Source organism: Centruroides sculpturatus, unplaced genomic scaffold (genome assembly GCF_000671375.1).
Source record: "Centruroides sculpturatus isolate CEXI.00-Female unplaced genomic scaffold, Cexi_2.0 scaffold1452, whole genome shotgun sequence".
Classification (NCBI taxonomy): domain Eukaryota; kingdom Metazoa; phylum Arthropoda; class Arachnida; order Scorpiones; family Buthidae; genus Centruroides; species Centruroides sculpturatus.
The window spans coordinates 162388-190222 of record NW_019385571.1 but is presented as its reverse complement, the minus strand read 5'-3'; the positions used below and the strand labels follow the sequence as shown (position 1 = coordinate 190222).

At 30.5% G+C, this 27835-nt stretch overlaps 1 protein-coding gene and 1 long non-coding RNA gene across 2 annotated transcripts; both read right to left on the bottom strand.

The window, feature by feature from the left end:
- Positions 1 to 1317: 1317 nt before the first annotated feature.
- On the bottom strand, positions 1318 to 1640 carry LOC111640216. Its single transcript, XR_002759239.1, has 2 exons — positions 1493 to 1640; positions 1318 to 1410 (listed from the first exon to the last, which is right to left on the bottom strand). It is a non-coding gene; the product is annotated as an uncharacterized LOC111640216 (long non-coding RNA).
- A 6211-nt stretch (positions 1641 to 7851) lies between these two features.
- On the bottom strand, positions 7852 to 26028 carry LOC111640218 (metal-response element-binding transcription factor 2-like). Its single transcript, XM_023386219.1, has 8 exons — positions 25958 to 26028; positions 25633 to 25834; positions 25538 to 25545; positions 25265 to 25456; positions 15089 to 15170; positions 12815 to 12910; positions 10413 to 10513; positions 7852 to 7923 (listed from the first exon to the last, which is right to left on the bottom strand). Coding segments are annotated over exons 2-8 (552 nt in total). The 5' UTR covers positions 25634 to 25834; positions 25958 to 26028.
- Between the last annotated feature and the right edge of the window lie 1807 nt (positions 26029 to 27835).

The following is a 27835-nucleotide window of genomic DNA, read 5'->3' as shown; positions in this document are numbered from 1 at the left end:
CATCTATTGGAGCAGATGCACTTGAAACTTGTAATTAAAAGTACAAAGTAATGAAATTAAAAAATAACTAAAAATGAAATAATTGCTTAAAAATTGCAATAAACTGTACTTTAAAATTTTGTCTTTTGAATCAAAGATGGCCATTTGGAGTAAATACTTGATCTACACTAGTGATTCCCAACTGGGGTATGTGCTTGGTGGTTCAGGGGTACGCAAAGAAAATTTAATAATGGTGGATATATTATAAGAGAAAAAAGGGTGGAAACTGCTGATCTACACAATCTATCTATTAGAAAACAAAAATTGCAATACCAATAACATCCAGGCTCTAGTTACAATTAAAGTAAAAATAATGATTATTTACCTGTTCTTTTCTTGTCCCATTTCCTAATTGTCCATCAGTATTTCTTCCCCAGACAAACACTTCCCCATCACTTGTTAATATTGCTGAATGATGACTACCACAAGACACCTGACATTTTCATTAATAAAAATTTTTTATACATATGACATTATAATATCTTATTGATTAATTAAAATCAACAATTATTTTATACCTGGATAATGTTACAACTTATATGTGAGGTATTAACAATAGAAGGTAAAATATGATTTTGATTAAGTGATGAACTTTGACTGGCATGACTAGAATTGTTTTGTTGTCGATTTAAATGAGCTTGATTAGAGCTTTCAGATGAAGTCTGAAGTCTTGCTCGCCGCGAACACTGTGCTTGTAAACGTAAAGCTTGTGGATTACATCCCCAAATATACACTTTATTTGTATTTGAAACTGCAATCTAAATATGACAAAATACTTAAAATATTAAAATTTAATAAAATTAATTATAGAAAAATATTTTTACTTACTGTATGGAAATAATTTGATGAAATTAATTTAATTGATTCAACTAAATCAACCTTCTTTGGTAGAGACTGTTTAGTGAGAACACCTGTACCTAACTGACCAAATAAACCTGATCCAAATGTGTAAACTTCTCCCTAAAAACAATAATACATAATTATTTATTTATATTTTTATTAATAATAAATGTAGAAAATTAATACCTTGTGGGTTAAAACAACACTATGACCTTGACCACCACATATAATCAAGACAGGCTTATCTAACAGACATTGGACAACTTGTGGATAATGTAAATCTTCTGGTTTTCCATGTCCCAATTGACCATGAACTCCCCATCCCCAAGTAAATACCCTTTATAAAAATATAATGCTAGTGTACATTTGATTTACATGCAAGAGAAACTAATCCCAAATTGATGCTATAAACCATTTCAGAATAAATAATTTNTCTTCTCTAGCTAAAGTTTCAACAAATACTGGATGGCATGAACGTTGCACGTTTCCTATTCCCAACTGACCAAATCGTGATGACCCCCATGCAAAAACCTTTTATAATAATTAAATTAAAAAATCATTTAAAAAATACTAATTATTATAAAAAATTCCTAATTACAATTATTATTCTTACCCCACAATCTGTTAATACTATTGTGTGCAAAGCACCACAAGCAACGGAACTGACTTTCACTTTTAATGTCTCAAAATATGTAACACATGTAGGACTGGTATATTCTTGACTAGGATCTCCATGACCCAATCTAAAAATTTGAAATGAATTTTTTAAAAACAGAAAAAAAAATTTTAAAAATATAATTACAAATAAAAGTCTAAATTTCTGAATAATTTTAGGATATATTAATACTAATTTTAATTAATTACAATCAAAATTTAGTCTAAAAATAGATGGTGACAATATCATTTTGTATAAATATTAATACAGTGGGTGATCAGTTAACGAACAGTTTGGATAGCAAACAAATCGGATAACAAACAATTTCGCAAAAGATTTTTTATGATCAGACAACAAACACATGTTTGGACAATGAACACATGTTTGGATAACAAAGACTTTACTGAACAAACATAAAAAGAAGCAACAGAAAATAATGAATACTGATTGATTTTCCCTTGTCTTCAGGAAACAATTCAAAACCTTTTGGAGTGCGAGAGATGTCAACATCGACGCTCAACCCGATACCAATTGGATAGTATCCCTCTGAATTTTGAAACTCTCCTTTGTAATTCCAGCTTTTTGTTTACCTTTCTGATAAATAATTTTTTCTAGTCTTTGCGAGACTGTCAAATGGGCACTTGTTAAGTTTTGCATTGGAGTTTATTTATGAAAGGTGAAAGTTTAACTGTCCCATCGGCTATTCATTAATGTTTTAATACCAAATTTCAAATTTCATCAGGGCTTTGCATTTAAATAATTTTTGTTAGCTGATTTCTGTTCTCTGAATTTTTGTAAGTGCTTTTCAGAACTTTTTATTTAAAAAAGAAACTGATAATATTATGGAGCCTAAAAAGGAGTGTCAAGAACTGTGCTCACCATAGAAACCAAGTAAGAGATAATAGCCAAGGTAGAAAGTGGGCACAAGATGTCTGATGTTGCTAGGCAGTATGGCTCAAACAGGTCTACAGTAGGCACAATCTTAGCTATGAAAGATATATCAAGAAGTTTCAAGCTGCTAATGGAGTAATGAAAATAAATTATCATAAAATCCTACGGTAAATCGATAATTGGTTAAAGAACAATTTGAATAATGAACAAAGTGTTGGAATGGATTATGTTCATTAACTGATCACCCACTGTAATTAGAATTATCTTGATCTAGAATAAAAATTAAACTAGACCCAAATTTTTGTCTTAATTAGTTAATCAAATATCAATATAGTCTGAAATAATCTGGCAGTTTAGATTTGTATTTTAAAATGAGATTTGATGATTATAAATGTCTTATAGTAAATGAACCATATAATACTTAGAACCATAAAATAATCATTTTCATATGTACATAGACTAAATTTATATTAAATTTATTATTTTATAAAGCATAAATTAAAATGTAAATATTCANACCGAAATCATTTTACAAAGACGGGATTAAAAAGCTACCATCAAGATGGCAAGAAATTGTACAAAATAATGGTGAATACATTATAGATTGAAATAAGATTTAATTAAAATTTTTTGTTGCTTTTTTTGTAGATAAAAATGTGCACGAACTTATGGACTGACCTGATATTTCTATAACAGGGCTTCTTAAACTTTTTTAATTCATGACCCCATTTATGATTGTGATTTTTTTTTCACGACCCAAAAAATATAAAATAAAGATATATACAAATTTGCAAAAACAATAATGGTGTACTACCACAGTTCACTCTTGTGTTACAATGGAACAGAGACAACTGAATACACTGAAAAGTGACAAGCAGGGCTGTGGAGTCGGAGTCATGGAGTTTTGGTATTTTAGCTGGAGTCGGAGTCGTCAAAAAATCCGCCGACTCTGACTCCTTTTTACTTTCCAACTTCTTATGTATATAAAATGGAAAAGTATTGGAATAGTGTCAAATTTGACCTCCAGGTTTTTTTTTGCAAATCTACATGTTTGGAGACCTCTCGAACCCCTCAAAAAGTCAATAAAAATTCAGAGGAAAAATTTGCGTGCGTGTATGTGTGTTGGAGTCTAATTTGTTTAGAAGCCAACACATACATGCAAGTGTGAGAGTCGAGTTTAGTGAATAAATTCGTTAAATAAAATTTTTGTTAAGGGAGGAAATGGAAAAAATTTTAACTTCAAACTGCCAAAAAAAAAACGAGCATAAAATTCTTTTCCCACGAACTTAGTTCCTTGTCAAGCATGATACATCGAATGTGTCGCCCGAAATCTCGAAAAAGACTATTGGTCAAAGAAAAAAGAACAGTCCTAATAAGGCAGTGGAAAAAACCCAACGAGACCCCCTTTATAAAAAGGAGGGGTCGATACGTAAGAGTCAGTCTCTGGAAATTAGTGCGCACTGTTCATTTTTACAAAAACGGATAAGTCGCTATAAGGAACTCGTCTAATCGCCGCTGTTCGAAAGGACTATGCCGACAACGTTCGAAGGAACTTTGTGATACTTGAAACCCGGTTCAACGTTTGAAGGAACTTTGTGAAGACCCATCAACGATTCAACCCAAGACTAATCAACGATTCAAACTAAGGTATTTATCCTCGCGCGAAATATATGTGAGCTCTCTCTCTCAGAAATACGGGTAACCGGTGAAAGTTGATATGCTAATTAACCGATTGTATATAGCTATTGCGATTGTATATAGTATGAACAATAAACGGGCATTATGTATAGAGAATGCATAGTGTGATTCCTCTGGTTCTCTCGGTACGCCTCCATCCCGGAACTAAAAGTCCACAACGCGACCGTTCGCGTAAATAAACGGCCAATAACAAAATTTTTCTGTGTCTACTACAAGACACAGTGGTGTCATCCTGACAGGGCGCCAAAGAGGTGCCGACCCTGCGGTCACACAAGCGAATTTTTCCTCTAAATTTTTATTGACTTTTTGAGGGGTTCGAGAGGTCTCCAAACATGTAGATTTGCAAAAAAAACCTGGAGGTCAAATTTGACACGATTCCAATACTTTTCCATTTTATATACATAAGAAGTTGGAAAGTAAAAAGGAGTCAGAGTCGGCGGATTTTTTGACGACTCCGACTCCAGCTAAAATACCAAAACTNCCGACGGCCGCTTTTGACAAATAAAATTAATATTCGATGAATTATCGGTTACTCGCACGAATAATTATATTGATAAAATAAAAATAAAATTGGTCTTATAAGACGAGAAAGTTAATTTTTTTGGTATTTTCTGGTTAGCAGAACAGAATGTATGGTATGAACAATAAACGGGCATTATGTATAGAGAATGCATAGTGTGATTCCTCTGGTTCTCTCGGTACGCCTCCATCCCGGAACTAAAAGTCCACAACGCGACCGTTCGCGTAAATAAACGGCCAATAACAAAATTTTTCTGTGTCTACTACAAGACACAGTGGTGTCATCCTGACAGGGCGCCAAAGAGGTGCCGACCCTGCGGTCACACATTAAATTCCATATATCAAAAATAAAATTATATTAAGTATTTCATACTCTTTTGGTAGTATTTAATTTTAAAAGCAAACTGTTACCACCAAAGACGTGGGATCAAATCAAGGCTCGGGTAACCAAATTTGTAATTACAGGAAATAGATGGAGACTCCGAAAGACACAAGAGGAGGAGAAAAGATGCAGAGGCAGTGTCAAAAGNCCGTAGCGTGGCGCTACGGACGGCGGGTAAGTAGTTCGGCTGCCCGATGACGTTTTACGTATTATAGGAGTTATTTTTACCGTTGTTTACGGATAATGCCACAATTTTTATAGGAATCATAACTATAGGAAACGGTTTTATAGGGGGATCTACTGTATATATAATTCTTATTTATGTAAGTAATTGGATGATTTTGAATTGCTGATTAATTAATTGGTAAATCAATAAGTATTTTAGTTGATCTATTATAAAATACCTATTTATGCATCACTATTCCTTACTGGCAAAATATAGCTTATAAAACAGCAAGCATTTTAAGAGCACAGTATAGAAGTTCAAATTGAGTGCAGAAAAATTGTCAGTATTAACGCGAAAAGACTAAAAACCATCAAACTTAATACTTATTATTGTACCAAAAGTTCTGAGTTACACCATCAAAGTTTTATAATTGATATATCTTCTGAACCAAATGAAGTAGAAAGTTTCTAAAACAGTTAAGCTGAGATAATCAATAAATAACATCGAAATAAGTGATCAAACCCCAAATAAAAACTATGTTCTCAAAATGGATCTTTTTTTTTATACTCTTTCTGCCCTGTGGGCACTAAGAGGGCCTCTTATAGCAAGCCCATTATGGGTTCAGCCAGGCCCACAATGGGGCAACCGGGTGGTGAGGGACGGGGCCAACATATCCAGACGGACCACCCCGAAAAATTCCTGGGATTCCTTGACCCGTCTGGACTCGATCCTGGGTCCCCCAGAGCGGTAGGCTGCCATCTTGACCACTTGGCCATCCGGCTGCCTCTCAAAATGGATCAGCTAGTAGTATTGCAAAATAAACTGATCATGCAGGAGCAAATAATAAATTAGACTTTAGGAAGGCTGCAATGATTTTATCATAAGAAAAGTTTTGAGAATCATCAACTTCCCAAATGTTGAGTATAGATCTTTGACTCATTAATGGTTGCAATTTTCAAGAATAGTTGGGCACAATCTCTACAGCAATAATAAATGGTCAGATTATATTTCAGGATGAGATGTCTTTTCCCCCTTATGACGGCTGATGTAAATGAACACTATTAAAAACAATCAGACAATTATTGATCTAATCCTGAGAAATGAGATGAGATGCTGACAGGAAAAACTGATAAGACAATCTCTGTCAAAAGAATTAGAGTTTGCCTATTGCAAAAGTAACAATTGCAAAAAAGTTTGTCAAGATCAAAATCAAGCTGTGATTTTAAATAGTAGTTTGGACAAAGGACTATTTTCAAAGCTACAGAACTGTAGTAAGTTTGCTAAGGTATCCCATTACTTTAAATCGAAACATATATACAAATTCTGTCATAAAGACAGGTGAACCAACAAAAGAAAACAAATAGATTCTTGTGCATAATCTTTTTCTCTAACTGACCACAGAAATATATTGGAATGAACTGAAGAACTGTGTGAGAGAAAGAAGAAAGGATGCTCTAGTGCAAATCATTCCAAAAAAGTTGAAAAGCTTTCTCATATTATGACAGTTACAGTTGACTAATAATCTTTTATCGTACATTAGGATAAAAGATTATTACTGGTCATACCAAAGATGAAAATAGAAGTCAAAATATCAGAGTAAATTTTCTTTTAAAACTCAGTTTATATTGCATAATATGAGACAGATTTATCATAATAAGCCACTTTGAATTAAATATTAAAAAATGAAAATCCACAAATGCCCATTTTTGGTCAATGAACAAAAAATTTTTTTTATATAATTCTCAGTTATAACTAACTTATAAGCAAATTAATCATTAAGAGGAGAAAACTGATGACTTGATCCCATCATTTTATTAATGTATATTGAATTGTATACACACAATTCTTATCTTTACATAGCAATAGTTAAATAGCTGTTTTTTTTTTACCTGTTCAACATTTTAATGTAAAGCATTTTAGAACATTCCCCATATTTATTTAAATACAGAAAAGTAATAAGAAACAGATTGAAGCATATAACTTAATTGTATTCTGTCTAAATATAAAAATTAAATAAGTCAAAACCCATATTCATCAGCATTTAATTTATCACAAAAAGTTTTTAAATCACTAAGTGATCATCTTCAACATTTATTACTTAAAATAAGTTTTGAATTCATGGTTTGAAACAGTTTATGTAATAGTTAGTAAATATATACATATATATTTGTTTAATACTTTTCAGAAATTTTTTTTATTTCACTACTGTCAAAAAGATAGTGTATTTGATCTAGCTTATAGAATATTTAACACGCTTCATATAATTAATAGTAATATTAATAATTCATTAGATACTTCCCTACATAATTTTTTTTTCTTTCTTTCTTCAGGATTTCTCATTGAAATTCAACAGGAAATCCTGAAAATGTTAATGAATTAAATACTAAATACAGTTAATTCATTCAAGTAAAATATATTAATTAAGTGTTCATTACTATAGTTCTGTAGTGCATTAAAGAAATACTTCACAAAAGATACTTTTCAAATTTTTTTCCAGCCAAATCATTTATCTATATCTCTAAGATGTGGTATATTATATTAAAAACAATGGCTTCAAGACAAACAAACTGAAATTTATTTTATATCTGCTGTTATAAAATTTAAAAAATTTTCTGATATTCTATACTAATCAAGAATAAACTATCTTTTAGAAGTGTATATTCAACAATTTAAGAATAGAAACAAAAATGAACAATATTTACCATCTGGACCTCTCTTTCTTGCTCCTCCTTTCTATAAAATAACAAAAATATTGCAATGAATATTAATGTTGAACTATAGATTATGACAATGTTGCAAGTTTTAAAAATATTAAAATCTTAATTTTTTGAAAATGTAAGAGCAATTACATTTATATTCTAATAATAAAAACCAGATTGTAAACATAATTTGAAATTATTATTAAACAGATTTTAAAATCATGCAGAAGATAATAAAAGATAAATTTTTTAGTACACAATAATCAAAATAAAAAAATTGAAATTTTTGATTTCCCCCATTATCAATTCTTGTTAAATGTCACCAAACAGACAAAACATATTTTTGTAATTTTCAATGAAAGAAGGTAAAACATTTGATTTAACAAAGCTAATAAATAGCTTTATTAACTCAAATATTTTAATTCATTCACAATATTGAATTTACTTTTTATAATAAACGATATTATTATTCATGCCATCACTGGTTTAGAGGATGGTGTACAATCAGTTATAAAATATAGCGCAAAAGTTATTTAGGTGTGTCATGGCTCCATAAAGTATATATGTGTGAGAGTCGAGTTTAGTGAATAAATTCGTTAAATAAAATTTTTGTTAAGGGAGGAAATGGAAAAAATTTTAACTTCAAACTGCCATAAAAAAACGAGCATAAAAATCTTTTCCCACGAACTTAGTTCCTTGTCAAGCATGATACATCGAATGTGTCACCCGAAATCTCGAAAAAGACTATTGGTCAAAGAAAAAAGGACAGTCCTAATAAGGCAGTGGAAAAAACCCAACGAGACCCCCTTTATAAAAAGGAGGGGTCGATACGTAAGAGTCAGTCTCTGGAAATTTGTGCGCACTGCGTTTTTTACAAAAACGGATAAGTCGCTACCAGGAACTCATCTAATCGCCGCTGTTCGAAAGGACTACGCCCGACAACGTTAGAAAGAACTTTGTGCTACTTGAAAAACGATTCAACGTTCGAAAGAACTTTGTGAAGACTAATCGACGATTCAACCCAAGACTAATCAACGATTCAAACCAAGGTATTTATCCTTGCGCGAAATATATGTGAGCTCTCTCTCAGGAATACGGGTAACCGAAAAACTTAGATATGTTAATTAAACTGATTATACATAGCTATTGCGATTGTATATAGTATGACCAATAAACGGGTATTATGTCTAGATGAGTTAGAGTGTAATTCCTCTGGTTCTCTCGGTACGCCTCCATCCCGGAACTAAAAGTCCACAAACGCGACCTTTTTTCTGTGTCTACTACAAGACACAGTGGTGTCATCCTGACAGGGCGCCAAAGAGGTGCCGACCCTGCGGTCACATATGTATATAATTTTTTTGGTATATAATAAACATCTTAAAGCCTGATGAGTATATAATAAAATAACCAATGATCGTCTGAAAGATTGGACTAGAATTTGGCTAATTAAATGATTAATATGAATAATTTGTCTATAGGGAGGCATTAGATTATTTCATTATAATTTTTTTTTTGTATATACACAAAGAAAGTTGTAAAAACTTTGTATTTGTTATTATAATGCAATGATTTTCAAATATTTGTATTTTTTTCTATGGTATTAGTAATCAACCAGGACTCAAATGGCCTGAGTCCTTGTGGGTGCATTACATGCACCTAGCTAGATTCACCATTAATCCAAACTATCAATCAATTGGATTGGCATATTTAGTCCCAATCATTTAAATGTAACATGTTTCTATTAAAAACACCAAATTTTTGAAACCATTTACTTTTTTTAATATTAGATTATGGTGAAAACTTTTACTATACCTAAATTACCATATAAACATTATTACTGAGAAATTAAAAAATTTTTTATACAATAATGTGCACCTTTTATCACAGTTATTGTTTTATAATTTAAAAGTATTGAGGCAAAATTATCTAATAATAATAATGAAACTGCACAGCAAGAATAAAATAAAAGTTTTATTTAATTTTGAATTGTTATAGTTTCAATATGTTGTAATTAAAAGGTGACTAGATCTACAATTCTTTTAATAAAAATTTGATATTAAAATCAAATCAAATCATAAAAAAAAAAATGAAATTACAATCCCAATGTCACAACTATCGTTTTTTTGGTAACTAACTTTTTTTTATTCAGTATAATGTGCTTTTTAGATATTCAATTTAGAATTAAAGTAACAATTAACTAAAAGTGAACTTAAAAAATTTAAATATCAAACAAATTTTATAATGTGAAATTTTACTTTGCGTATCTGTTATGTCAAATTCATGTTAGTAGAATTAAAATTTAAGTGTACTTTTAAAACTACATTTACTAAAAATATAATAGTGGCCATTTCTTTCTATGCAAAGGGAAGTATTATTGAATAAATGATCGCCAAAATATTTTCAAGTGTACCATATAAGTGTCTAACATTAACCCATTTAACAGTCAAGAGTTATCAGAAATTGTATATTTATTCTACTAATAATTTTTATTTTATTAAAATCATGATTAGGGTTAAAACTAACCTTTGCAGTACTTGCAAATATGCACTGCCTACAATGCCATTGTACTTCTGGTTTTAATACATTATCTGGAATACTTGGACGATGGCAAAGTTGATGATAACCTAATCAAGAAAACAGAATAAGTAGAATATCAGCACATCAGAAAACAATAAGTTGACATTTTTTAAATTATGCTTTGTAATCAGTTGATTTATATAACTAATTTATTGTAAAAATAAAAGTGTCATGTTTAATCAGCGTTTTGCTTTTTAAATAGGAAAGTTGCAAATTAGATTATTACAAACTGAAGACCAAATACAAAAAACTCAAGAAATATTTCTTCAAGAATTTTTCAAATATTTTTCAAGAAATATTTCTTCAAGAATACCATGACAAAAAGACTTTTAATCAATTTATATATTCGTAAGCATTCTCTGTTTACGAATATGTAAATTGATATTGAGCCTCACAGAAAAGGTTGATTCTGCTCATGTTAATTGTATTCTTGTGATTGTGAAGGATATGTGAAGACATCAAATTTTTTATTTGTATTTAGCCTTCAATTTGTAATATTTTAAAATATATTTCATCTTGGATTTTTCCGAAAACTTTTATTTAAGTAAAAAAATTTGAAAACGATTTTATTTCAGCATTTGTAGAGATACAGAAAACCCAAGTACTTTCATAACAAAAAAGAAAATTTATAAGGTTATGATATATGATCACAAAAATATCTGACACAACTTACTTGAAATTTTGTTGAAAAGACAATGTGGGGGAAAAGAATCAAAGTATTTCAGTGTGCGAAGTGAATGTATGTGAGCAAATGTTAAAGATTTATGAAAGCGTATTGTGAGAGACCGGATGAGATGGAAATTTTAATTAACAACAACTAAATATATCAAATTTGTTTAAATTAATGCTTAAATTTCACATATTATATAAAAAAAAATTTTCCCAACACTAAAAAGATGTGATCGCAACTTTTCCTGGATCTACTTCCTTTCCAAAAGTGACACGTCTTCCGAATGTGTCACCAGGAACTTTCATCCAAAAATCACTTATTGGTAAAAAAAAATTAACATTGCCTAAAAAGGGCATAAAAATCAAGGGGAAGATCCCCAAAATAAGAGACAAACATCGAAACCAACACAGGGAGTCCTCCTTTCCATGTGAGTGTTCCCTTGCCGATCCTTTCAACTGCCCTTTGCCGTAGACGCCCTAGAAACAAACATTTGATTGTGAATGGTATCATCAAGCAGCCTAACTGTACCCAACCAAGAAACCTCTCCATCCTGTCATAAGGACGTTTTGTGACTTCAAGACTTCGATCAAGCCGATTCAACCGACCAAGGTATTTAGCACCATGCGCAAGAATATAAGCTCTCTCTCTCTTGGCTAACTTATAAAAAAAAAAAAAAAAAAAAAAAAAAGTTACTTCTACCGAAGCTTTATTCATTTTATGACGCTCGAACTCTATAATGTTACCTTATGTATACGTGTAACTAAAAAAAAAAAAAAAAAAAAAAAGTTACTTCTACCGAAGCTTTATTCATTTTATGACGCTCGAACTCTATAATGTTACCTTATGTATACGTGTAAATAATTTACAAAAATAAATGGATATTTTTAATTAAGTTGTAGTGTGCACTTCTTTCAGCTGCATTGTCTCTCAGGACGTCCAAACTCCCGAATCCGACCACTCACATGTGAACGAATGAATAGTCATTGCCAACCCATTGTTTACAATATTATATTTATTATCGGCGTATTTATCATGCTCAAAAGCAAAGATTAGTCTATTTACTAAGTGAAGGGCATACGTTATTTGAGTTATTATACAAACTAGTTTGTTTCAGCAAATATTTATCTTAAGTTGCTTTACAACTGTTTTATTTCATATCTTTACTAAAACTTACCATAAAAATTATTTATAAAAGGAGTTGAAATTGTGTTCAATACATTACTTTTCAGTTCTACAGATGTTATTTTTTCCCAGATCTTCATAGATAAACTATAATGGTCCAAAATAATAATTCAAATCAAAGCATTTTGCCATCAAAAGAGAGAAACTTGATATTTTACCTTTTTGATGAAATTACAAATGCTCTATGACATTACACTCACAATTAACAACTAGCTAGAAACTATATTGAAACATGGATAAATGTCTCCAAATCCCTATCTAATTTTAAATGAGGAGGGAACACCAGAGTAGTTATTGGCATGTTTGCCTGATCACTTTCCATATGTGTATCATTAGGACAAGTCCAAACAATGATGCTGAATTATTTTACCCTTTTTATGTACTTTCGATTTTTTTTATTGTTTTTGTATGTATATAAATTGTGATAAATTATTAAATGCTTAATTTAAAACATTAATATATAATATTAATATTTAATTAATTTCAATCTACTGACCTCTGTTACATCTATCACATATCACTATTTCATTTGGAGCTTCTGATTTCTCTCCATCACAAATTGCACATGTTATTTCATCTGTCTGCATAGTACCTAGAAATTATGTAAAAAAAAGGTTTAACTAAAAGTTTACTTAGAATTTTTTTTCATTCAGATCAAAAAATGTTTTAAATTCTTAAGCAGCTGGAATAAGGTAACAGTAAGTTGTCAATTTTAAACTGCAAAATCAATGCTAAAATTTCCCAAGTTTTTTCCAAAAATCTAAATTAAATATTACATTTCATGTATCCATTGATATCATTATCAATAGATATTTCCTAGTCACAAAATTTAATTTCTTCCAGATTAAATTTGGTCAAATTATTTATAAATTAAATTTTCTGAATTTACATTGTACAACATAATACAGGGTGGCCAGAAAGTCTCTTTACACCTGACTTACACGACAGGTGTGATATCTATATATCACACGACATTAAAGTACAGTGATTACTCTTATGAATAAAAAATATCTGTATAGGCTCCATGTTCATACCACAGCCTTATGCACTTCCATGTTTGTTCATTCACAACAACATTTGCAGGGTGACAATTCAGAACACTGCATAAACTACATTTTTCAGATTGCTAGTCTGGAGTATTGAAATTTTAGCACTTTCACAAGACTCCAGAAGACATTGTCAGGACTCATTGGAGGCCAAGGCAAAGGAGCTGAAGACTCTGTTGACCCATATCTGATCCAGAGATTTGGGAAAATTTGGTCCAGATTTGCACAGACATTTAGTACAAAATGCACTGGCACACTATCTTACTGAAACCAAAACAGCATCAGCAACTGTTTTTGCTGCAAGCTTGGGAAACAAACCAGTCCTTGAGCATGCTGAGATAATTTTTCTGATTAACCTTCAAAGCAGATAATACCTGTAGCCATGCCTTCCCAAACCATAATATGAGGTGGGTTGTGCTTGATTTCCTCAAAGAAATGAGGATTTTCTTTATCCAAGAAAAACACATTGTGATTCCAAGAGCAGAAATAAATCACACATTCATCTGAAAACATTACAATCTGAACAATCTGAAAACATTCATCTGGTCCATTGTTCTTAGAAAGCTTTGCAGCATTATTTGACAGGAATGCATGTGTCAATCCAGATCTACATCCATCAACTCATTAACCATTACTAGATGGAAACTTCTAACTTGAAGTCCTTTTTTATGTGGACTTGTATTGTTAATCTTGGAATGATTAACTGTGCATCACATTTGTATGTTGAATTTGTTGGTGATTATACAGGGCGAGTCAGAATTATGTGAACAATCTTTTGTGAGTCAAAATTATGTGAACAATCTTAATTTTTAATTAAACATTATTATTGAAACATCTTAATTTTGTTTTGTTTTCTATTCCGACTGGTCATGATGGACTGTTGTTATAGTCTCCCCAATCTCTGGTGTTCTGGCACTAAATTGTACTGCTGAATGTTGGTTTGAGTGCATTAATCATGCTGGTGGTCAGGTTGAGACTCTGTATAATGCAAACTTTGAGTAAATGCTTTCTCTCAAATAGTGTTCACATAATTTTGATTCACCTTGTATGATTGACTCCCCACAGCAGCACAAGTTTCCAAACAAGTGCTTGGCCTCCCACTACAAGATGCATCTCGCACACTTCCCATTGCAAAAGCTTTCTTTTCCCAACCTAACAACATTGGCTGTGACTTGTTATTTACTAAAATGCACAGTAAAGCCACTCATTATGTCACACATTATTTTGTTTGTAATTGATGCTTGTGAACCCACATGGATGTCACTACAGAGGAGCATTTTATGGTATCATTTGTATCAGCCATTGCATCCTTTCAACATCCTACTCAACATTGTTGCCAGTTTCCTCTGCCATATCAGGAGACAGAACATTCCACAGTATGGATCACATGTCAGAGAAGCAAAGACAAGTACTATTTTCAAATTTTCATGACAAAGCTGTTCATTTTCTTCATACAAACAATTAGGACTTTCCAGCCATCCTTTACAAGCATTATGATATTGCATGTAATAACTAAAAATACTGATCAGCTATCCTCTAAAAATATTTTAATTAAGAATGCAACAAAAGTTATTTCAGGTACTTTCCATAGGAAAGAATTTTACTATATTTAATAATTGTCATATGTACAAAATGCTATTCTGGATTTCAGCTTATTTGACAATTATTTTTCAGAATCAATTACTACTATGCAATTATACAATTAAATATTTAAACATACATACCAGTTTGTAAATCTTTATATAAAATCCAATGTAAAGAATTATCTTCAAAATTCACAAGGCACCTTTGATTTTCATTATCCACCTAATATGTTTTATAAAATTTAATGTTTCAAAAACTTTTTTACTATTAAAAATTACTTAAACTAATATTTATATAATTAAAAAATCACTACCGTGGGTAGTCAGAATCATGGCTTGTAACTAAGGTACAAACCACAATTCTGACTACTCATGTTCTAGACTGGATCTTATTCTCAGAAGTTTTCATGGATAGTCTGGGTTGGATTTATTAGATTGTCTTTGACATTATCATTACAATGCAACTGAGCCAAATCCATGATCAACATTATAAAGCATTCTTAATATCTGTGGTGGCTAATGACTGTCTAATGTGAGTGCTGAATATTATTACTACTTCACATAGCAAACAATATATATAGGGATCATCATAAATTATGTAATGCTATTTTTACACTTTTTGACTATCATCTCACATCCCTGTAATGCTCGAAAACAGTCTTATATAACAACGATGCCCAAACTGTGGCTCGTAAGCCACATGCGGCTCTTCAATAGCCTAATTGTGGCTCAACTAATAAATAAAAAATGTTATTTTTAAAAATTTCTGTATTTTGTAAATACACCAGACCCACAGTCAACTCATGTTTTTTAAAAATGTAATAAATACATAAAAACAGCTTACTTTAATTAATGTAACAGCTTTAATTGTCAAAATAAATACATTATGACTCTGAAAATTTTTTTTATACCAAGAACTTTAGGTGTGGCTCACAATATTTTCAGGTAGGTAACTAGGGCTCTTATAGCAAAAAGTCTGTGTACCCTTGTTATATAATACATCCAAAATAATTAACTCATATCCTCTATCAACCCCATAAATTGTATTAAGAAATGCAAGTCATACTACATAGCATGGAATACTGAACATTACATTAATTTCTTAATCACTTGTGCAATGTACAAAGCAGTAACATAAATGATACAGTTTACTATGCAACACTTATAATGTTTTGTAAAAACTGCAGAATTGCAATTGCACTAAAAGTTCACTCATTTCCTAGTAATCGTTGTTATTCTAATATGAATCCAATATATAAAAAAAAAGGATCATAGAGGAAATTACATAAAGAAAACATCAACCATATTAGTGCCACAGTTATAGTTTATGCAATTAAAAATTCAAACATTTTGTTAAGAATTGTAGAAAATCAAACTCCTGCAGTAATGACTTTTTTTTTTTTTTTGCAAAAATCAGTATCATATAACTAATGCCACATTAAGATTGCTTATTGATCTATTTATATCTTTTTGTCTTAATTATCTTCTTTTGTTAAATGAAGTAATACATTTATTCTAAATTTGATACAATTGCCTGCCTTGCATACAATTTTTTCTTTATCATCACATGCATAAGGTGGCAATTTTCCACTCTGATGTCATTTTTTGGAGAACTACTGTCATCAAAAATGATTTTCTGGAGATTTAAACGATTGCCACAAGAGATAGTCAGCTATGCTTGACATAATGGCACATGTAGTCTGCAAGTCATAACAACAACCTTGGATGCTTGTCTCCAAGATAGCCTGTAACACTATGACCTTTACAGCCTTATTCCATGTCCAAAAAATGCAAAAACAGTTCTGAGAAACATCTCGGCTCTCCTGTCATTTATATCCAGCTTGTTCATTTCCTTTCACTTCACCACTTTTCAGTTGCTTGTATCACATTAACCCACATTGTTGAAAAGTTTGAAGGGATTCTTTTTGTGAGCATGTTCAAGGACAGTTCTGTAAACAAAACAGGATTTTACAGAATAAAATTTGTCAAACATTAATTGTACTCAGAATAATGCATGGAATGTCAGCAAAAAATTGCTGCCTTAAGTAATTCTGTAGATAAAAAATATCCAGCAAGGAGTTGCTTAACTTTCCCAGCAACATTTAAAATTTTGGTGGCACCATCTGTTATGATATTTTATTAAAAATAACCATGTTTTTAATTATTATAAAATGGCAAAAAACTTAATTTTGGGGGGTAGGGATGGGTTTTATAAAAAATTGCAAATGCTAATAACAAGTAAAATCATCATTAAGTCCAACTCTACTCAAGATATGACACACCTTTAACCAATTTATTTCCTCACTTCCCCAACCTTTAACAGTATCAATCCCTTATATGCAAAATTTCAGAAAATTTTGACAAAGATCACAGGAGGAAATTTTATACGGATTAACTATTTTTAACGTTACACTAATAATAAGAGAATAATGTTATGCTTAATATAATGTAAATATGTGGATAAAATACAAATGGTTTAAAGACGTAGCATTATTTGAAGAATTTGACAGTTACTAGAAGTGAAATTACTTCCAGCATACAACTTAGAAGTTAAACCATATACAGGTAGCCCTCGGTTTACGCCGATTCACAATAACGCCGCTATGCAATTTGCTGTTTTGCGGTGTAATTCACCGATTTTCCCTATGCCAGACTGATTTTCATTTCAGTGTTGATGTATTACTGAGCCACGACATTGTATATTCGTTAAAACAAAGATTTTTATTGAATATATTTAGTTTTTCTGTTTAATATTATTGGATATGTATACATTTGCATTAAGTTAATATTAAAACACTAAACGTTTAGGTACCCACGAGTCAAGTTATCAAACTTAATAGTCCAATAAATGGCGTCCAAATCCATAGCGCCAATGAATGTATCCTGTATCAATTCGTTCAAGAAAACACCTTACGACGTAGTAGCATTTCTGGCGATCACAAACTATCGTTAGTGAGACAAATCTACTTTTGGCCAGACGATACTTTTTTATTAGCCAGACGATAGCTATCTCTCCTTAGCCACCTTGAATTTTCCCGCTCAAACTGACCTTATACATGTGCTACAGCAACCGGTGGTCGACCAATCAGTGTCTCCGCTCGTCTGTCGGGCTCTACGTCAAGTTAATGTATCCTTTCAACTATGAAAAGTTTGACAGATGAACTTTGTGAGTTAGACGATAATTGGGAGCGAAGTGCACATGTAAAAAAAAGCATCATCGCATCCATTCGACCATATTCCGAAATTCTCAATGAAAGAAAACAAAAATGTAAACAATTAAAGATGGATACTTTTTTCCGAAAAAATGTAAGAGATCCAAAACTAAAATTTTTTAGTGAAAACATTTCACTTTATTTTATGATAAAATACGTTTTAAAAATTAAAAATTTATATGTATTTTGTATTATATTGCATTAAAAAATTATTTGCTTATTTTTCACTATGTACCTAACATGTAGAACCTAACCCTATATCTCATTGTAAATATGGGTTCGTTTTACGCCGGCTTTTGTAGGAACGGAACTGCTGCATAAACCGAGGGCTACCTGTATTTCATTAACTTAAAAACTAATAAAGAAATATGGAATATAATGCATAGCACATGCATTCAGAGAAATGGACAAATATTCATCTTCTGAATTCATAACTTTAACTATTTATCTATTGTAATGTTTTGGGAAGAATTCTCATCATCAGCGATATTCTAAAATACAAAATTTTCAAATATTCTTTTTGACTGAGATAAGGCCAATGTTCTATTCATTTTCCACAATTGAGTTAAACATTCAAATTCTTAAAATACCTCCCACCTTCCAACAGCAAAAGGTAAAAAATTTCAACAAACACAAACAACAATTAACACCTCAATACTACTTCCAGCAGTCAAAAGATTTTAATAATCTAACGTTTTCGGACCTTTTAATAATCTAACGTTTTCAACAAACAACAACAACTATATTTCAGATGTTTTTTAAATAAGAATTTGAAGAAATTTTAAAAAATCTAAATGTGTTTTTAGAAGCACTCTATAAACTAATCTTTTTTTTTTTGTGATTTTTCCCACAAAGTTAAAAGTAATAAATTAAGTTTATATATGTGCAATTTTCAATTCACCTCCTATAATGGCCATTTTTTAAATTTTCCTGTCAATGGCTTTGTTCAGAGGTTTGACTGTATTTGCCGTGTTGTGATTTTTTAATCCATAAGCGTTTCCTTTGTTATTAATGCTCTAGCCCAGGGTTGTCCAACCTTTTTTCGTAATGGGTCAAATTAGAAATTTACATATATTCAGAGGTCCACAAAGGTACCTTATATAAATATATACTTTTAAAAAGTTCAAATGGGAATATCAAATTTTAATAACAAATATATATAATTACAAAAAAATATTGTATTATTTATTGACAGTAAAAAAATTATTGACAATAAAATTAAAAATAAATTCAATGCGATTTTTTACATTGCCTTTCTTTTATAATATTGTTAATATCTACTTTTAAAGTACTAGTCTTAATTGTAAGAATGTTAGTTAAATGGGAATCACTCAACCCATTTCTTTCAGCAGTTTTGATGTTTTTCATGCATGAAAAGAATTGTTCACAATAGTATGCACTACCCACATGCATAACAGTTTTCTAGATAAAACAATTTTCTAGCATCAATTACATCATTATAACATCAAAGAGTATCCAGTGAAACGAGAATAATTTTTACAACATACTTTAACAAAATAAACAAAACTGTACCTAAAGAATTTAGGGTGTAGTGGGCCGCAGTGTGGCCTGCAGGCCACAGGTTGGACATACCTGTTCTAGCCTTCTTTTATGTTTGCTTGCTTTTATGTTTACAAAAAGTAATTTTAGTTGTGATTTTTTTAAAAAGCCTCTCAATAATTCTTTTCCCGATTGATTATTTATGAACTGTTTCACTATTCTTCCAGTCCTACCCAAATAAGCATGAACGATGCAGTGTAGTTTAGACTCATCCACAGGGAATTCAGTCACTTATGAAACAGCACAATCAGAAAACAAACATTCTCCTATGCTCGTTCCATCTCCATGCTGGTGCAAAGTAACCCCAACATAATCAAAATGTTTACGTGCAGTTGCATTTACTTGAACTGTACATTTTGGGCATAAAGTATAAATAAATGATTTCTTTCTATAAGTTGTCAACATAATTAGAAATAAAATAAATACACATTTACCATATTATAACTTTGAGGCTTTGGAATAGACACAAAAGTTGAAATGCCAATATTTAAGACTTTTCAGTCTAAAGTTCAATCAAGAGTTACACCAGTGCAAAAAATTGTGGGATGACCAATTCAATTATGAAATGTGCTATAATATGCCTTCTGTGAGATAAAATAAGAAATGTATTCAAATGATTCATATTTCACTTGTCAGGGGTTGGTAAAAGTGATTTGCAGTGGTGCAAAGTATTCCCACTTTACAGTACATTGTCTATGTACCTTTAGTATAATAATATAAATTCATTTATAAAGTTTGGAGCTACGAGAGACAACAAGGGAAAGATCAAGATGGAGAAGACTTGTCCATGAAGTCACCAGGAGTCGTCGACGACTCGATGGAACTTAACAACAACAAAAAAGTTTGATAAGATATTATTTTCTAAATGGCTCACAACTGAAGACTTTGTGATACTAGGCTCTTCAAGGGTACTTCACTGTTCTGTTTATAAAAACACCCTTCAAATGCAAAGAACAAAGGATGCATAGTCTGTCATTTCTATGATTTCAGATTGGTATTTATTGGTGTCAGGAATATAAACACACTAAAAAGTCTCAGAGCATCCACAGATCCAGTTTAATAGAGGGGTACAGTACATGCTTTCTTAGTTCATAGTAGTAGTAATTTCATTCTCCATTAAACTTAAATTTGAGATTTCTTCAAAATCAGGATTACTGACTTTGTTATGGAAAAATTGTAAGACGGCATAGCTGACGTTATAAATTTTTATGTCACTCTCTAGTAAGATGGATAAATACCTTTTTCTATGAAACCAAAAAGCTTTCTTTCTTTTGTTTTAGCAAATGTGAAATAGCCGGTGTCAGTATGCATATTTTCTTAAAAAGATGGTAACTTTCTAGTGAAGGCCAACTTTGAAAGTTTTTGACACATTTTGATGTAGATGTGAGGATGTTCTCACCTACCTCCTTACATTCATTTGTTTTACTATATTCTTGTAAGACTATGTTAATTTTTTAAATATTACTAATTTCTTACATTTATCTGCTCTGGTTAGTATGAATTTGTTACTATCCAACCATTTCCTTATGAACCACACATTATTCTGGGCCATGTTATGTTTGTGATCATTTTGTTGCACTTGAGAACAGTTTCCCATCTAAAATATTCTGCTGTAATAAGGTCCATTCTTTATATAGTGAAATGCCAGTATAATAAAATTTTCAATATAACAAATATATCTTGAATCTCCTGCCAATTTCCTATTCAGCTCAACGAAAAAATGTTTCAGTTTAATGTAATAAAAATTCTGCCTGTTACAAAAGAATAGTTTCATTATAACAAAATCTATAAATACACAAATCATTCTTTATTAGTAAATGATAAATATTATGTCAAATAGTCTGGCAACATTAAAATTCATGTCTAGTTGAACTGGCAACACTAACTTTAATCCTTAGTTATGGTTTCATTTAATGTTATTACTCTACAGTTTATTTCTTTTTAGGTTTACAAGAAAAAAATGGAGAAAAACAAAGAATGAAAGCAGTTTTTTTGAAAGAGAATAAATTAGTATTGGATAATGTGCAAAAAAAAAAATTAAACAAAAAGATGTGCCTGACAGCCTACTGGAATGCTGTAACAGTACTGGATTTTATTGAAAAATCTTTGATTAAAGAAACAACATACAAAAATTAGACTTCTTTTACCAGAAAATAATGGCTTCAATCAGAAATAAGTCTTGCATCTTTAATTAAGATTCCAACTACAGTGGTGCCTCGTATAATGTACACCTCGAATTACAAACACTGCGAACAGACTTTCTGTTCGGCAGTTATGTGAGGCAAACAACAGACTTTCTGTGAACAAGTGCGAATGCTGTTTCCACTCTTTTGCCGTTGCCAATGACAATCTGCTATTTTTATAATATATTAGTATTATTAGAATATATTATTAGTATATCTGAAGTACAGAGCTCATGTTGGAATTCAGCTTGCTCCCTTGTTTATTACATACATCACCTCAGTGCAGGGTATTTACATTTATTCAAGTATAGTGCAAATCGTGGCTTCTAAAAAACAGAAAGGTGATTTCAATTGAAACAAAGCAAGAAATCATCAGAAGGAGTGAAAGTTGACAAAAACTTCCATGTCAAATGGAGAGAGGTTCAGGAGTTTACCAACACTCATTATCCAAACAGAGCTGAGGCCAACAGGATCAATGATCTCTACAGTGACAACCCTTGCCTGTCATTTCTGACAGATGTTGAGGAACACCTTGGACATGTTTTTCAAGAAGCCAGTTGCCAAAAAACAAAGGATGGAACAAGAGGAGATGACCCTGCAAGCTCTGGTAACCTCTCCTGAATCTGACTCTGATTAAAAAACAATAGAGTCCTGCTGTAATGTGTAAAAAGTGTTTCTGTATGAATGTTTGAAGAAAGTGTTCCTCCACCTCCTCCTCACAACATCTGACTACACGGCATAATTGCTCCATTTTCATTTTTTTTTTTAATGGTACAGTACGGTTATTTTATACTGCGGAATGAATTATATGTTTTAACATGTATTTCTATGGGGAAATGCGTTTCGTATAACGGACATGTACCTGGAACGGATTAAGTACGTTATACAAGGCACCACTGTAATCAGTACTACTATATTGTTACTTTAGTTGTTCACTCATGATATTGTTTGACCATTTTTTATTCTAATTTATTTACATTCTGAAAATGTGAAATTTGGTTTCATATAAATACTAATAGATAAACTGAATTTTTAAAAACTTTCTTACTTCAAAATGTAAGAGATTTTTTTTTTTATCATCATTAAATTTCTTTTATCTTTGCATTTTTGACTGTATTTCAATATAATGAAAATATTTTGATGGTCCCCTCAATTTTGTTATACCAACATTTCACTGTTTCTCCTTTTCAACCTCATGTAGGATTGTTGTAAGGTTCAAGTTCAGTATGCAACAGATATACTGGACCCATTTTTTGGTTTGTTGCACTCTATTCAGTAATACAATGTCATCCCAAACAAAACCAGTCAAACAACTTTCCTTTCAATCAATTCTATCTCAAATGAATTAAGGCAATTTTGGCCAATCTCATGTTTAAAGAATTAAGCCTGTGGGCCACTTTCTCATGTAACTTAGCAAAATATGCATTTGCTGCAGGTAATGTGTTGTTGTCTCTAGTGTAATCTGTTCTCAATCTTACTCATTTTCTTCAAAAGCTGGTACTTGGTAGCTTTAACTAGACATAAGGACTTATTAAGGCACCCTCCTGGTCAATGATTCACTCTGAACTGATGGGTTGAATCTGTATATTGATATAAGATATACGTTTGCTCTACATTCCAATAAGAAGTTTAATTTACATAAAGCTTTGCCTAGTTTGATCAACAGTCATTCTACATTCTTTGGCTGGTGCTGCCATTATATTACATGCTAACTATGATATAATTTAATTTTGAAGAATAAACCACCTAAGATAGTGTTTTTTGGTAATACGTTTTCAAACTAACATTTTCAGCCTAGTTTATAGGTAATCGTCAGGCGTTCTTTAAAATATTCAACGTAACTGTTTACAAATTTTAATATATTCAACGAAGACATTTAAAAATTCGAAAAACAGAAAACAACATTGAACCATATATTAAGATATTAAAGATCACAATAACATCAAGATATGTCATTGTGACACAAACAACAACACACGAAAACAAATAATACATAAAAATATTTGACCATACAATACCACTAAGACAAAACTTACACATAAAACAATTAGAGATATACTATTCAGTGCAATGGCATTTTTGCATTTTATGAGCTTTTCTATCTCTCTAATTAAATGGAAAATAGTTGATTTTTAGCATTGTTTTGAGAAATAGTTCTGGATTTTTTCATTTTTAAATTTTACCATATTTTTGAGAATCTTCAGAATTCTAAATAGGCTGATTTCAGATCTATATCTTGCAAAGTAGAACATCATATTTCTTCTATATTTTTTTACTCATATGGGCATGGTGTATGACTCTGAAATGATCCCAACCACCTCATTTGGAGCTGCAATTGTACCTAATCAATCTTTATTGACTTCTTTTTGTAAAACGATGATGATTTATAGCAGAAACAATTAACGTCAGCAATCTAATTCAAATCGGTCTGAACTTTTCCCCTTGCAAAAAACAATGAGCAATATGATCACACCAAAGAGCTAAAATACTTGTACATTTACTGCTTATAACTGTAAATGATTCAAATGACATTGTAAATTTAACCTGTAGATTTTATACATTTATTAAATAAATAAATAATATACAAAAAGTAAATTCCAATATATTTATTTTTAGGTGAACACAGCTAGAGTCTAAGATCCAGACAAGAAAAAAAAAGGTTACAGTCTTAAAGACATATTTGAGTGAGGNATTTATCCTGTAGATTTTATACATTTATTAAATAAATAAATAATATACAAAAAGTAAATTCCAATATATTTATTTTTAGGTGAACACAGCTAGAGTCTAAGATCCAGACAAGAAAAAAAAAAGGTTACAGTCTTAAAGACATATTTGAGTGAGGCCCAAATCCTGAGGCCAAATATTTTTTTAATGCTCTGGTCATGGTTTTTTTCTTCTTTAGATTAAAATATATTTTGCATATATTTACACTTTAGATATGATTTTATTAATCAAATAATTCATTAATAAGTAACTCTAAACTACTCATTTAATGAAACTCTCATTGTTAGTCTGATGCAAACATAATCTCTCTCTTATAAACTTAAAATATTCCCATAAGCCATCTAAAGCAATGTCTTTGAATCGCGAGTCTGCAGGAAAATATCTGATCGTACCGATACTGAGTGACATTTAAACAGTAATCAGGAGTTACCGTAAGTACTTTGTTATGAACGGTAACTCCACACAAGCATAAATAAGCACAATTCATAGTCGCATATAACTTGCAGTCCTCAATTAGGTTGAACAATACTGATCCACAACATATAATGGCACTAAAATAAATCAGTTAACCGGTTTCATCTGGACAAGACAAATTACTTAATGGGTAAAGAATTAACACACAAAGTAACGCTCACCTCAACAACAATACCGAGATACGACAGACCATCACTCCAACGAGCCAGCACTTCGCAACACTCTTTAAACTCGTGTCTACTATGTGCGCGTGGCCGAATACCCGTGGTAGTTCTCCACTCCTCGTTACCGCATCCAAACAAAGCGTGTATACTGGTGCTACTATCATGCAGGCTGATAACTGACATTGCACACTAATAAAATAAAGCAATAAATACATAAAATTACTCAAAATTACCAAAGTAAACCATCTCGATAATGCATAAACAACAAACCTTTTCCACTTCGATTAAAAATAAAAAAAATAAAAAAATTAATTATATTATGTTTTCACACGATTAAATTTAAGTAAATAATAAAGTTTCCCTACTCCGGTACGATGTAATAACGCCTAAATCCGGGTGGGAAGGTGAAAATCCTACAGAGTCTCCTCTATGACTACCGACTTCCACAACCGTTACGAGAACAAGTCGAAATTTTGCGCCAAACTCCTCTCAACCAATCAGCATTCGTCTTATTTGGCGTCCAGTTTGAATGCTACTAATGCGAGGCTTAACTTCCAACGATTAAAACTACGAATAATTATTAATTAACCGATAAAATAACATTATTTATAAACTAAATCGTAACCGCTTTATAACGTATGCTTTGAAAAATAAAATGCTCTCGTTCGTCAAGCGAAACGGACGACGTACCGATTCGGCTGACTACCTCCGATGTCCCAGCCATCTTCTTTAGTTCCTTCGTATACCATCGAGTGGCGCTGCTTGATAATTATTCAAATTAATAGATTTTATTTTTTATTTATTTTTTAAATTAGTTTTAACGGTTTATTATTATTTTCTTTAATATTTATTATCGATTCTGTTCGATTTATAATAATTTTCTAGTATTAAATTAATTAAATTTATTTTTCTACCGTAAACAAAAGTTATCGTCTGTCTTTTGTTAGCGTTCACGTTATAATTTTAAAATTAAAAAAATTTTTTTAAAAATAAAATATTTTTTATGCAAACTGGAGCAATTTATAAGTTATTAATAATTAAAAATAAATTTAAAACTAAATTTTCGGGTTCTCGTTTTTTATTATTAATTAACGATTAATTCTTTCTATTTAAAAAATTGCTTTCGATTTTAAGCAAATAAAAATAATGTCGATGATGATGCATATTTTATAAAATTATGACGTTTCTAATTTAGAATTTTATAACGTATTAATTTTACATTTATAAATTCATATGAATTTATAAAATTCATATGAATTATATTTTTCTTCATCAAAATAAATCCTTAATTCCTATACAAATACTATAAGTGACCCTATCCTGACGTTACACGTGGATTGACTATTATTAAACAGAGTAATTAAATAATTAAATAAATAAACGAAAAGAAAATATATAAACATACTTTCCATTGCTTTTATAGTGAATGACACTGTTAATACGGGTAAAAACATTTAAAAAAAAGGGGGAAAAATAAAAGCTGGAGGATATTTTGTATATGTCCGTTTTACGTAACAGGTGACGTGGAAAAATTCGCGGAAATTTCACATCATTGTTGTCTTCTAAGCAGGATATGCTACGTTGACACGAATAAGGTCGGGTAGGTCATCACTACAGCAACAGAAGCTTGAAAGATGTCATTGAACAGATAAAATTTTGAGATATAACTAATTTGTACAAAGGTTGCTAATGGTTAGAATATATTCAACTATTATTAATAAAGTTTATCATCTATACATATGTATTATACAATCTATATTTTAATTTACATCAAAACAATAATAATTCATTCTATTATAAATAAACAATATACCATAATTATTCACTGTTACATCTGGTCATCATCTATTTAAAAACATACAAAACAGAAAATTGCAATGGTATAATATTCATATTAAAAAAAGGTATAGGCATAGTTATAATGATAATTTTCCAAGAATAATCACTTTTCAGTTTTCTCAAAATTATATTTTAATGCATTTATCAAAAGAAAATATATTACATTTTTAATAAATTATTTATATATATTTCTATGTTATAATTAATAAAGTTATTAATATATTTGAAATATTCAATAAGGAAATAATTATTTAGACATCTTGTAATTTTATTATAGTTTAAAATATAAATTAATTTTTTTAAAATTATAACATGAATATGCATATATATTTATGTAATTAATAAAAATTTCAATTAAAATACTTACATCTTACATAAAAAGACATCCGTTCAATACAAAAATCACTCAAAATTTATGTTTGTCTATCAGTTATTAGTTAAAAATATCATTCACATGTAAGTTCTATTTTTAAATCCAGAAAGTTAGTTTGTGACCATAATAAAAATTTAAATATTACAATTAAATTTTAAATATATTTTTTGAATTTTTATAATAAATTAAATTAAATTTTATATATTTAAAAATAGAATAAAATAAAGTAAAAATACCTAATATTAGAACTAGTGTTTTACTAGTTTACTAAACAATTTAAATGAAAATATTTTCAGTAATTTGGGAAAGTAAAAATTTGTTAAATGACTCAATTTTTAATAAATACATTTATAATT

Excerpts from the sequence above, each read along its gene's own strand:
- LOC111640218 (XM_023386219.1), bottom strand. Across the intron at positions 15,171-25,264 it reads ATCTCGGTATTGTTGTTGAG|GTGGATAATGAAAATCAAAG; the intron begins GTGAGCGTTACT and ends AAAACATATTAG. Across the intron at positions 7,924-10,412 it reads TATTTGCAAGTACTGCAAAG|AAAGGAGGAGCAAGAAAGAG; the intron begins GTTAGTTTTAAC and ends GTTATTTTATAG.